Raw genomic sequence first — 14,173 nt, forward strand, 5'->3', positions numbered from 1 at the left:
TTTCTTAATTTATTATGTTTAAATAGTTGCTGTTAAAATTATAATAAATTGTTTTATTTTATTTACCTTCAAAGCCTCCATCCTGCTTTCTTTCATCTATAGACTTCCTTTCCCTTTCAAATTCTTCTGCTCTCCTTCCCTTCAGCATTTCCTCCTTGCTCCATCCTTCCTGGAAGGAAGAAAATTATAGTCAAATTGGGAATCTCCAGACTCATATACTAGAACTGGCTCTGCCATAAACTGGTTGTGTGACCTTTAGCAAGGCACTTTCCCTCTGAGGGCTTCAATTTCCTCCTCAAGAAAATAAAGGGAGGTGCTTCTAACACAATAAGTGTCCTTATCATGCTATTAAATCCTCTGAATCAGTAACCCTGTCATTCATACCAGTGACAGGGACTTACATATTTGTATTTAGGGAGGCCAATACTTAGCCCAAGTGAATAGATTAGCAAAGCAGAATTTCAGTAACTAATCACTGGGTAGCTTACTTGCTTGCTTTTTAGGAGGAAAACGGAAGGCCATGTAACAAATCAGACTGTGTAACAGACTGCCTTCCCCCAGAGGCATGTAAAAACAGCACCTCTTTGTTTCTCCAGCACAGGGCACAGAACTTTGGACATACCAGTCGCTTAATAAGGATTTATTGGATTGCATTGCATTGAATGTGGAATCACTGATTTACTTCTGACAACCAGATAATCTCTCTCCTATTCTTTCATCCTCTGCAGATATATTTTCTAGCAAAATGCCATCTTCCTTCTACATAGTTTTCATAGCTGTTGGACTTCATGCTACTGTTCTTTGTTTTCCTGGTACTGAGCATGAAGGTAAAGGTAATGAAGTCTACCATTCTCCCCCAAGGAACTCAACCTTCTATAAGATGTCCACCAATAATGCCGACTTTGCATTCAACTTATATAGGCAGCTGATCTTAGAGAACACTAGGAAGAATGTTTTCTTCTCCCCAGTGAGTGTGTCCTCAGCCTTTGCTATGATGTCCCTTGGGGCCCGATCAAATACACAGACCCAGATCCTACAGTGTCTGGGCTTCAACCTCACAGAGATGAAGAAGAGGAAATCCACCAAGGTTTCTACCACCTTATCCACACTCTGAATCTCCCAACCAAGGAACTTGAAGTGAAGGCAGGAAATGCCCTCTTCATCCAAAAACAGGTGAAAATTCTCACCCAGTTCACAACTGATGTCCAGAAGCTATATGATTCAGAGGCCTTTTCTACTGACTTCTCAAATGTTTCAGCGGCTGAACAGAAGATCAATAATTATGTGAATAAGAAGACCAAGGGGAAAATTGTAGACTTGATCAAAGATCTTGTACCTAATACTTACATGATCCTAGTGAACTTTATTTTCTTTAAAGGTAAGAATCTGTACATAGATAATTGGGGATTTCAAGTTTATTTTCCTGATAACATAATATATATGTATATATTCTCTACATAATTGTTTACATTTTACTTTCCCTTAATACAAGTTCCTTGAGAGAAGGATAGTTTTCTTTTTAGTATTTGCAGCCCCATTGCCTAGAACAGTGCATAATATATATGCTCACTGATTGATTGGATATATAGATTTGGGAGTCATCTGCATAAAGAAGATAAGTCAATCCACAGCAGTTGGTAAGGTCACCAAGTGAGAGAGTATAGAGTGAAAACAGCCCAGAACAAAGCCTAATGCACACCCTTAGTTATAGGGCATGTTATGGATGAAGACCTTCCACAAGGGACTAAGAAAGAGTAGTCAGACAGGGAGGAAAAGAACCAAGATGTTATGAAAGCCCAGAGAATAGAAGTATACAGCAGGAGGAACACTGTCCAACAATACAAAGATATCAAGAAGGGTCACGATTGAGAAAAAAAAAACTCTCCCATTTGGCAGTTAAGAGATTATTGGTAACTTTGTAGAGAGTGGTTTGATTTGAGCGATGAGGTCAGAAATCAGATTGCAAAAGGAAGGACAGGAAGAGGTAGCAATGGATGCAGACAGATTTTTTTCAGGAGTTTGGCTTCTGTGAATGGGAAGTAGCGATATAGAATGATAGAAAGGTGGGATGGAGAGAAACGTATTGAGCTCCATGACAAATGATGGAGAATGACCTTTTGCTGTTATTCAGTCATTTTTCAGTCATGTCCAACTCTTTGTGACCTCACTTGGGGTTTCTTGGTAAAGACACTGGAATGATTTGCCATTTTCTTCTCCTGCTCATTTTACAGATAAGGAAACTGAGGCAAACAGAATTAAATGACTTGCTAGTAAGTGTCTGAGGCCAGATTTGAACTCAGGAAGATGAGCCTTCTTGACTCCAGATCCAGCACTCTATCCACCATGCCACCTAGTTACCCAAACTACTATTTTGACTGGGTGATAAATATAAGTGGAGTGAACTTCAAAGAAGGAGAGATTGCTGAATAATGGTGGCAAAGGAAAGCAGTGGTGGGGAAGGAGTGTTCAACTCCCCCTCCAGAACCAATACATCAAGAACTCTGAGATGACCATTAAATTCCTTTCCAATTTTAACATCCTATGGTTTGATGAAGGTGGCTTCTGTCTTCTACTAGCTGTGGGCCTCTCTTCACTTTTCTGAGCTCCAGTTTTCTCATCTATAAAATGGGGAAAATAATACATGTCCCACCTCCCTCGTAGAGTTCTTATAAATAAAGTACTTTGAAAATCTTTAAAATCCTTTATAGAAACCAGTAGTGATGTTAGGATTATCTAAGGTCCCTCGTAGACTCTAATTTCCCTTAACTGGGCTATGGAACTATACATCTCCTTCCCCAGGAAATGTAATGATCTCTTTTCTTTGTCCCTTAAGCTAAATGGAAGAAACCTTTTGATGCTCTGGAAACCAAGCAAAATGGCAACTTTTACATAAGCCAGTCAGATGTGATGAAGGTTTCCTTCATGCACCAAACTGAAGAACATTTTTACTTTGTGGATAGGATATTGAACTGCACTGTACTTCAGATGGACTACAGTAAAAATGCACTGGCCATTTTTGTCCTTCCTGATCAAGACCAGATGAAGCCACTGGAGGACACTCTAATGTCAACAACTCTGAGGAGATGGAACGACTTGCTCCAGAAAGGGTAACAACCTAAAGATGAAGCAGTTCTCATTAGGACATAAGTGCCAGTACAGGAAGGGACAATCTGGAAAGTAATACCTAAGTACCTGAGGATTCATACTTTCTATTCTGGTTAGCCCAGTCTAGAAACTCACTGCCTGAGTTAGCCACGTAAATGAGCCCCAGCTTTCATGCTGAGTCAGCATGGAATAGTGGATTCAGAGAGTCCTGGGTTCTGATTTTGCCTTTGACTCTTAATAGCTCTGTGACCCTGGGAAAGTCACAGCGTCTCTCTGAGTCTCAGTTTCCTCATTTATAAAATGAGAGAAAATTGGACTTGATGTCATCTAGTATTCCTTTGAACTTTAATAGACAGTCCTTTTATCCAGGCATAAAATTTTACTACACATGACCCTAAAAGAAGTATCATTCTCTGCTCTGGCTAGACTTAGAATCCAAGGACTTGAGATCAAACCCAGCTCTATTACTTCTATTTGACCTGTTCTTTGTGGTTTTTTTTTCATCCTAAATACTATTATAGTTATCCAAGTGTGTTTCTCATCTCCCTATCATTTCTTTAAAGTCAGGGAGTACACAATTCCTTTCATCTGTATATACCCAATCAAGCATAGTGTCTACCCAAGTAGACAGTCTTGCTCGATGCTAACAGTTATGCATGACTTACATACTGAAAGACTATGATACTACAGTAAGTATATATTAAGCATCTACCATGTGCTAGGCACTGGGAGATAATCAAAGAGTGAATAAAATGGAATGTGTCTTCAAACACCCCTTCCTGGTGACCACTCCTTAAATGTGTTGTCTCCTATTAGAACATGAGCTCATTGAAGACAAGAATTGTATCACTTTTGTATTTGAAGCCCCAGCACTTACTACAGTGTTTGGTACATAGTGTTAATAAATAAATTTTTAAAATAATTTTTTCTCAAGGAGCTTACAGCTAAATAGAAATATATGACATATGAAAGAACTACAAAACTAAATAATATATAAGGCATCAATAAAGGACTTTGTGAGGTCTCAGTGAGGAGAAAGCATTTCCTACTGAGGGTAATATGGAAGACTTTTAATGGAGGAAGTAGCACTTGAACCAGACCTTCAAGGATAGGTAGGAATTCAACAGACAAAGTGAGGAGTTGAGTCCCTTTATCAAATGGAGACAATCATCTCTTCCTTTCCAGATTCTTAGGAATATTATGAGGATCAAATAAAATAATGGATGTGAAAAAGCTTTGTAAACTGCAAAGCATTCTGTGAAGTGCTATATCAACATAAAATATTTAAAGAAAGAACAAGGTTGGGAAGAAATAGGAAAAGACTTTTACACTCTGTGTAATACCGTACATCAGAGCCTGAAAGACCTCACTGGGGCAATAGGACTTTTGATGAAAAGAAGTCTATATACTTCATCAAGAGGAAGAATTTTCTAATATTAAATTTATGGGGGCTTATTTTTAATTTAATTTATTTTATTTATTTTTATAAATTTAATTCATAATTTTACATTTTAATTTATTTTATATGAAGAAACATAATATAATAAATTATAATTATAATATAAATAATAAGTTTTTATTTATTTTTAAATTAACCATTTTGTTTGTTTAAAAACAAATATACATAGTCAAGCAAAACAAATTCACACATTGGTCATGTCCAAAATTGTGTGTCATTCTGCATATTTAGCCTATCATAAAAGTCCGATGATAAAGTATCCTTTATTTGGCATGTTGCCTATTAGACCTGCCTTGTCCATCCCTCCTTTGCTATGGAGTGGTAGAAGTAGAGAGACCACTAATCATTTAAGGCACACTTTCCCTCTCCTATACCCCCCGCCTGTCATTTCACATGTTTCACCTCTTTGGAATCTTTAAATCAGATGAGAATCCTCCCCAAATAGGCTGCACTATCTCTCTGAGTGAGGTGATTTGCTTAGCAGCTAGACACCACAGCAGTTATTCCCAATAATATGTCTCACCTCTGCCGGTGAGACTCCCAACATCAGGAGTTTGGGTGAGGATAGCATATCCTGTGAGAGTGGAGGATTGATCTCTTTTTCCCTTTTTTAATAGGCTAGTGAACTTGTATGTTCCAAAGTTTTCCATTTCTGCCTCATACAACCTGGAAACCATCCTTCCAGGCATGGGAATTCAAGATGCTTTCACTAACCAGGCAGATTTTTCTGGTATCTCAGAGCATTACAGACTGAAGATTTCAAATGTGAGTTGACAATTTGTAATAGATTCTTTTTAATAGGAATAACATAAAGTCTTCCACATGGGTTTAAAAAATCAATTTTATTAGCATAATATGGGAGAGATGAGTATAGCCAACAATTCCTGTGAAAAAGACCATGGAGGTTTTATTGGGATGTAGGCAGGGGTATACTGGAACCAGAGCTACAACCAGCCCAAAAGGGCCAAAGTTACATTTTCAGTGGGAGCATTTACATCTTGAAAATTGACCAACACTACAAATCACACCTTGTTTTATTGTTTTGTTGATTTCTAGACTTAAGAAAGTTGTGGAGAAAATGTTAATATCATTAATATTGTTAATATTGTTGATGTTAATTGAATTTATTGTTGTTATTATTGTTGTTAATGTTGTTGATGTTAATTGAAAATGTTAATAATGTAGTTTAAACTTTGATGTGTAAATTTGGGGGGTTTTGTTTTATATTGTTTTATTTTGTTTTGTTTTACAGCAAGTTGTTAAACATTTACCGGCACTAAACTGGCTGCAAATTGGCTGCAAACTTCATAAGCATTAGGTGTATGACAATGTGATAAGAAAGCTAACTCAATCTCATTTTGCACTAAGAGAGGGCTAGCATCCAGAATGGGGGAGAATATAGTCCTACTGTTCTCATACCTCAACAGACCATAACTAGATCACTTTGCTCAGCTTTAGATACCACATTTCAGAAAGAAGATTGACAGGCTGGAGAGCATTCAGGAAAGGGTGACTAGGACAGTGAAACTGCTGTAATCTTTACAAATGACCATGTTTTTCTTAGCATACTAGAAAGACAATTGCATTTAAAATCTAAAACCTTCAGTTTGAATCTTTATTCTTCTACTTATTAGCTGTTGCTGTGACTTTAAACAAATCATTTAGATGAGTCTTAGTTTCACAGAATCAGAGAATTTGAGAGTTGGAAAGGTCCTCAGTGGCCATCGAGACCAAACAGTGTACAAAAAAGGAATCCTTGATACAACATGACCACCAAATGATATCTTCCTTTGTGTCTTCAGAGTGTCATTCTTGGGTATCGCCCATCTCTCCCAAATTTCCTTCCTTCGAAACATTTTTTGTCCATAGGATCCTACCACTCCATCCTCTGAACCCTTTGAAATTCATTTTTCTCCGATCTAAGGTGCGTGTCAGATTTAGTCTCTCCTTCATCACAAACTCTAGGATAGAGTGGTTGTTTCTCTCCAGATTTCCCATCATTTCCATCCCAGTGACCAGTTTCTCCCTGTTAGTGAGAGTCAGGTGCAAAATAGAATTTTCCTCCTTGGGTGCCTCTACCTTTACAAGAAAGAAAGGGGCACCTAGGCAAGATGTCATTAGCAACTCTGCTTTTGTTGAGCGAGGTCCAGCAAATGTCTGGACGATTGAGATCTCCCACCACTAGTGCATCAAGCCTCTGTACCAGGCTTCTCCCCCTCCCCAAACATTTCCTCTTTCTGTCCAGGTGATCTATAGCATACTACAGTGAGGAAATATCTTCTCTTTCTCTATGTACTCTAATATTCTTATTTGTTTTCTCATCTATAAAATGAAAGGGGCTGGAATAGATGTCATCTACATTGCCATCTTATTCTAAACTCTATGCTCCATAAAAATGCACTCTTAGCCATGCCCTTTGTTCTATATTCATGATTTTTTCTTAAGATCTAGAACTGGAAGGGACCTTAGAGGTCATCTAGTCCCATCACCCCACTTTACAGATGAGATAACTAAGGCCCAGAGAGAGGAAGTTGCTCACCACAGGTCTCACAGGTGAGCAGAACTGAGATGTGAACTGAAGCAGAATTGTGTAAGTAGGGGATAGGACAGTCAACTTGCAGGTAGGAAGAGCTGAGTTCAAATCCAACCTCAGATACTCACTAGCTACTAGCTAGTGAGACCCTGGGCAAGTCACTTAACCTTTCTGTGCCTTAGTTTATTCATCTGTGAAATGAAGGAGCTGAATTCACTGGCCTCTATGACCCCTTCTAGCTCTAAACCTATAATCTTTTAAACCCAGATACCCTGATTCAAATTCTAGTGTTCTCTTTATATCTTTGCTTTATTCTGATATTTAGCTTATTTGTAAGACTGAGGAACCTGCCCATTGGATATTGCTCTTTGTGGGGTCAGGGGGAGAGAGGGCATCAGAGAGAAGGCAGGTGAAGGTGGATGAAGGCTGTAATAATAGCTGACATCATAATATTTGCTTTTCCTTGACAGGTGGTTCACAAAGCTGTGTTAGATGTTGGAGAAAAGGGCACTGAGGCTGCAGCTACCACAGAGTTAAAGACAGAACTCCGGTCAACTTTAGTTCACCCTGGTGCTTTGATTATCTTCAACAGGCCCTTCCTGGTGATGATTTTGGATAAAGTCACTCGAAGCATTCTCTTTCTAGGAAAAGTAATGGAGCCAATGGAAAAGTAGCTGTATAACTGCCACTGGTGAACTGCCTATCATTATTAAAATGGAAAATAAATGTGTATTATGCCCTAAAGTGATTGGTGTGTATAGTGCAGGGAGTCTAGATGAAAAGCATCATCTCACACAGAAATAGCATTAACAAACTTTATTATTCCTCTTAGGGGAAGGATAAAAATAGGTGCTAACAGGGATGGTCTCAGTGTATGGCCTCCAAGCCTGCAGTGGACATCACATGGTGGGGACTATCCCTGTTCCTTCTAAAAACCTGAGACACTCAGAGTTTGAATTTATTTATTATTTGAGACAAAAAGCCAGCATAATACCAGTAGGAAAGAACCCTGTTATCTATAGAACCAGTAAAATGAAAGTATTTTCTAAATTACCTGATAAACAGGAAGGAATACAGATCAGAGAAATGGGAGAGAGAATTAGAAAAGTTAACCTTAATAGTATCATTCCAGCAAGAGACTGAAATAGGGTGCTGAGGATATACCAGTAAAAACCATTTTTCAACAGCTCACAATTAGTGCCCCTCTCCAGCAACTCCATTATGCAGAGTAAAGCTCTCTTGTCTGAGGCCTGTATGAGGCAGACAGTGAAGTATTTAGTAAGTATGATTATTCCTGTACTCATCTTTCAGAGGGGTAGGGTTTGGAAGGCATTTCTGATACACCCAGCAGGTGTTCTTTGAAGTTGGGTGACATCTATCTTTTGCTGAAGTAAACTGCTACTATGTATGATTCTTTGTTGAGCCAGGTGCAGGAAAGAGTTGAGTGATGTTGGTTTCTCAAAGCTATATCTGGGGAGAAAACACGAAACCAAGCGAGTCCCCTGCAAAAAGCAGAACAACATCCATGGGTGCCTTCATTTTATGGGCGATGGCCAGGATTGAAAGTCAAGTAGAGAATCAAACAGGTCAACAGGAACAAAATTAATAGTTAGAGCATCCCAACTAGTTCCCATCTAGTGTCCAGTGTTACCTGTGGAAATAAAGCAAAGAAAGGTGCAGGCCACAGTCCAACAGTTCTCCTCACCACCAGCCTGCCTCCTCTCTTCTAAGCTGTCATTTTTTTTTGTATCAGCCTATAGGCAGACAGTCTAGTGAGCAGGGTCCCCAGTGTCTCCTCAGTCCCCTGACCCACTATCTCAGGTGGAATTCATTTATTAACACAAACTGGTTTCTACCAGATTGATCCCTTGACCTCACCTAGGCTTATCTGTAATCACTGTTTAGGCTTATTGTATGGTCCCAATAGGTTCCTTGAGCTGTAGATTGGCTATTCTGCAGTGAATAAGTGGCAACTTGGGAAGGGTCAGTGTTAAAGATGACTGGGATGCTAGCTGGACTATCAGGACATGGCTGGCAGGAATCAAGACATCCAAGTTGGTATCAGCTCCACCTTGGCTGGTGCGGCATAATGAGTAAATCGTCTACCATCCTGCTGGATGTGACCGAGGCAGAAAAGAGGAGGTTGAGTCTGGGTGTGTGGCCATTGCGTAATGCACTACCAGGTGTAACCTAGTGACTCCCTTCCCTCCACCCCCTGGTAATGAGTCAACTAACATCCAAGATAATAGAGACTCACACCTAGGTGGTACAGTGGATAGAGTGCCAGCCCTGGAGTCAGGGCAACCTGAGTTCGAATCTGACCTCAGACACTTACTAGCTAGTCAAGCTACTTAACCCTTCTTGCCTCAGTTTCTCATCTGTAAAATGAGCTGGAGAAGGAAATAGCAAACTGCTCTAGTATCTTTGAAAAAGAAAAGAACAAAAATGAAATGGGGTCATAGACAGTTGGGCAAGACTGAAATGACTCAACAATGACAATAGAGACTTATCCACGCAAGGGATGGAAGTGTTCAAAGAGCAGACTAACAGGAAGGTGGAGCCAAGATGGAGGAGAGAAGCCAAGAGGTTGCCTAAGTTCTCCCCAGTTTCCCTCAGAAACAACATTAAATCAAGCCTCTAAATGGATTCTGAAGTGACAGAACCTACAAAAAGATGGAGTGAAACAATTTGCAGCTTAAGATAACTTAGAAAGACTTCAGGAAAGGTCTGTCTCCCTTGGGTAAAAGGGGAATGCAGCCCAGCACAGATGGTGTTCCAGGCAAGCCAGTGAGAGGCTCCTAGCCAGAGCACTGAGCAGCAACTGAGGACCCTCAGGCCTGGCTCAGCAGGCCAGCAGTGAAGCCTCCAGCCTCATCACAGAAGGGAAACTACAACAACAGGCACAACTAGGTTGGACCACCCCCAGCCCAGGGGGCAAGGCACAAGCACCTGAGGCCCCAGTGTGGACAGCCAGTGACCAAGCCCCTGGCCTCCAGCATAAGAAGCTTGGGATAGCACCCCCTGTGCCCCAGGAGCAAGGCTCAACTTTGAAAGTCACAAAATAGGTTGAAAAAATGAGTAAGAAACAGAAGAGAGCCCTGAGCATAGGAAGCTACTATGGAGACAGGGAGGAGCAAAACACAAACCGAGAAGAGGGCAATGTCAAAATGCCTGCACATGAAGCCTCAAAGGGGAATATGAATTGGTCTCAAGCCCAAAAAGTCCTCTTGGAAGAGCTCAAAAAGGATCTTTAAAATCAAGTAAGAGAGGGGCAGCTACACAGCACAGTGGATAGAGCACTGGCCCTGGAGTCAGGAGCACCTGAGTTCAAATCTGGCCCTTGACACTTGACACTTACTAGCTGTGTGACCCTGGGCAAGTCACTTAACCCCACTGCCTAGCCAAAAAAGAAAATGCATTTTAAAAAATCAAGTAAGAGAGATAAAAGAAAAATTGGGAAAAGAAATGAGAGTTAGGAAGGAGAATTATGAAAAAAGAGTCAACAACTTGGAAAAGGAAGCACAAAAATTGACTGAAGAAAACAATTCCTTAAAAAATAGAATTGGCCAAATGGAAAAGGAGGTAAAAAGCTAACTGAAGAAAATAATTCCTTACAAATTAGAATGGGACAAGTGGAAGCTAATGGCTCTAAGAGACATCAAGAATCAGTCAAACAAAATTGAAAGAATGAAAAAATAGAAGAAAATGTAAAATACCTCATTGGAAAAACAACTGACCTGGAAAATAGATCCAGGAAGGATCATTTAAGAATTGTTGAATACGTGAAGGCTATGATTTAAAAAAAAAAAGAGCCTGGTTAGCTTCTTTCAAGAAATTATCAAGGAAAACTGCCCTGATATCCTAGAATCAGAGGGTAAAATAGTCATTGAAAGAATCCACCGATAATCTCCTGAAAGAGATCCCAAAGTGAAAACTCCAAGGAATATTGTAGCCAAATTCCAGAATTATCCAGAATTATCCAGATAAAGGAAAAAATACTGCAAGCAGCCAGAAAGAAACAGTTCAGACAGCAAGGAGCTACAGTCAGGATCACAGAGGACTTGGCAGCTTCTACATTAAAAACTCAGAGGGTTTGAAATATAATATTCTGGAAGGCAAAGAAGCTTGGATTACAACCAAGAATCAACTACCCAGCAAAATTGAGTATAATCTTTCAGGGGAAAAGATGGACATTTAACGAAATAGGAGACTTTCAAACTTTTCCTGATGAAAGGAGTAGAGCTAAATGGAAAATTCTATCTTCAAATACAAGACTCAAGAGAAGCATAAAAAGGTAAACAGTAAAGAAAAAAAATGATGTTATTCAATAACATTTAAACTGTTTTTCCTACACTAGAAGATGATACTTGTAACTCTTGAGAACTGTATCTCTATTAGGGTGGTTACAAGGAGTATACATAGATAGAAGGTATGGGCAGAAATTGACTTTGATATGATGATATAAAAAATTAATTAAGGGGTGAAAAAAAGATTGTACTGGAGAAGAGAAAAGAGGGAGGCAGAATAGGGTAAATTCATCACATGAAGAGGAACAAAAAACCTATTATAGTAGAAACAAAGAAGGGAGTGGGTGAGCATTATTTGAACCTTAACTCTCCTCAGATTTGGCTCAAAGAGGGAATAATATACACACTCAATTGGGTATAGAAATTTTTCTTAACTTACAGTGAATTAGGAGGGGGAAAAGGAAACAAAAACAAAAGGAAGGCTGATAGAAGGGAGAGTAGAAGGAGGAGGAGAAAGGGGAAAGAAAAAAGGGAGCTGAGAGAAGGGAGGATAGATTGAGGGAGGCAATGGTCAGAAGCAAAACTCTGGTGAGGAGGAGCAGAGTAAAAGGAGAGAGAAAAGTATAAATGGGGAAAATAGGATGGAAGGAAATACTGAGAATGTGAATGGGATGAATTCTCCCATAAAACAGAAGCAGATAGCAGAGTGGATCAAAAAACAGAATCCTACAATATGTTGTTTACAAGAAACACATTTTAAGCAGAGAGATACCCCAAAGTAAAGGCAAAAGGCTGACACAGAATATATTATGCTTCAGCTGAAGTAAAAAAGAAAAGACAAACCAGGGGTAGCAATCCTGATCTCAGACAAAACAAAAGCAAAAATAAATCCAATAAAAAGAGATGAGGAAGGAAACTACATCTTGCTAAAAGGTACCATAGACAATGAAGTAATATCAATACTAAATATATGCACCAAGTGGTATAGCATCCAAATTCTTGGAGGAAAAGTTAAGTAAGCCACAGAAAGAAATAGACAGCAAAACTATACTACTGGGGGACCTCAACCTCAACCTTTCTGAACTACATAAATCCAAGCACAAAATAAACCAGAAAGAAGTTAAGGAGGTGAGTAGAATTTTAGAAAAGTTAGATATGGTAGACCTCTAGAGAAAATTGAATGGGTAATAGAAAGGAATGTACCTTTTTCTCAGTGGTACCTGGCACCTACACAAAAACTGACCATGTATTAGGGCATAAAAACCTCAATCCAATGCAGAAAGGCAGGAATATCAAGTGCATCCTTTTCAGATCATGATACAATAAAAAAAAAAATACATATAATAAAGGGTCATGGAAAGATAGGCTAACAACTAATTAGAAACTAAATAATCTAATCGTAAAGAATGAATGCATCAAACAACAAATCATATAATTTCATCAAACAGAATGAAAGTAATGTGAGAACATACCAAAATTTATGGGATGCAGCGAAAGCAGTTCTTAGGGGAAATTTTATATCTCTAAATGCTTACATGAATAAAATAGAGAAAGAGGAAATCAATGGATTGAGCATGCAACTAAAAAATCTAGAAAAAGAACAAATTTAAAATCCTCACTTAAATACCAAATTAGGAATTCTAAAAATCAAAGGAGAGATTAATAAAATTGAAAGTAAGAACTTATTAACCTAATAAATAAAACTAAGAGTTGATTTTGTGGGAAAAAACCAATAAAATAGATAAACCTTTGGTTAATTTAATAAAAAGAAAAAGAAAGGAAGGAAGAAAGAAAGAAGAAAACCAAATTACCAGTATCAAAAATGAAAAGGGTGAATTCACCACCAATGAAGAGGAAATTAAAGCAATAATTAGGAACTATTTTGCTGAATTGTTTGTAAACAAATCTGACAATTTAAGTAAAATGGGTAAATATTTACAACATATATTGCCCAGCTTAACAGAAAAGGCAATACAATACTTAAATTTTTGAATTTTAGAAAAATTGAACAGGCCATAAATGAACTCCACAGAAGCTGAAGGAATTAGAATAGGCAATAAGGAAACAAAACTATCATTCTTTGGAGATGATGTAATGGTGTTCTTAGAGAATCCTAGAGAACCAACTAAAAAACTACTTGAAACAACTAACAACTTCAGCAAAGTTTCAGGATATAAAATAAATCAACACAACTCATCAACATTTCTATACATTACCAACAAAGCCACAGCAGCGAGGGAAATTCCATTTACAATAACTCTAGACAATGTGAAATATTTGGGAGTCTACCTGTCAAAACAAACCTAGGAACTATATGAACACAATTACAAAATACTTTTCACACAAATAAAGTCAATTGCTTATGGGTAGCCAAGCCAATATAATAAAAAAAAAAAAAGAAAGAAAATTCTACTTAAATTAATTTACTTATTGAGTGCCACACCAATAAAACTACCAAAAAATATTTTATAGAGCTAGAAAAAATAATAAAATTCATCTGGAAGAATAAAATTCATCTGGAAGAATATCAAAGGAATTAATGAAAAAGATGCAAAGGTGGCCTAGCCATATCAGATCTAAAACTATATTATAAAGCGGCAATCATCAGAACTATTTGGTACTAGCTAAAAAATAGAGTGGTGAATCAATGGAATTGGTTAGTTACACAAGACACAGTAATCCATGACTAAAGTAATCTACTGTTTGATGAACCCAAAGACCTCTGCTTCTGGGATAAGAACTCACTATCTGACAAAAACTGATAGGAAAACTGGAAAATAGTATGGCAGGAACTAGGGCATAGACCAACATCTCACACCTTATACCAAG

The 14,173-nt window shown here is 38.3% G+C and overlaps 1 protein-coding gene across 1 annotated transcript; it reads left to right on the forward strand.

Annotated features, from left to right (window-relative positions):
* The first annotated feature begins 736 nt into the window (after positions 1-736).
* On the forward strand, positions 737-7,827 carry LOC110220792 (thyroxine-binding globulin-like). The gene is given in 5 exon segments (XM_021004987.2): positions 737-1,070; positions 1,073-1,378; positions 2,834-3,107; positions 5,182-5,329; positions 7,568-7,827. Coding segments are annotated over 5 exon segments (1,257 nt in total). The 5' UTR covers positions 737-745; the 3' UTR covers positions 7,772-7,827.
* Positions 7,828-14,173: the final 6,346 nt, after the last annotated feature.

The sequence above is a fragment of the Phascolarctos cinereus genome, unplaced genomic scaffold (assembly GCF_003287225.1).
Source record: "Phascolarctos cinereus isolate Bilbo 61053 unplaced genomic scaffold, phaCin_HiC Scaffold_2;HRSCAF=192, whole genome shotgun sequence".
Classification (NCBI taxonomy): domain Eukaryota; kingdom Metazoa; phylum Chordata; class Mammalia; order Diprotodontia; family Phascolarctidae; genus Phascolarctos; species Phascolarctos cinereus.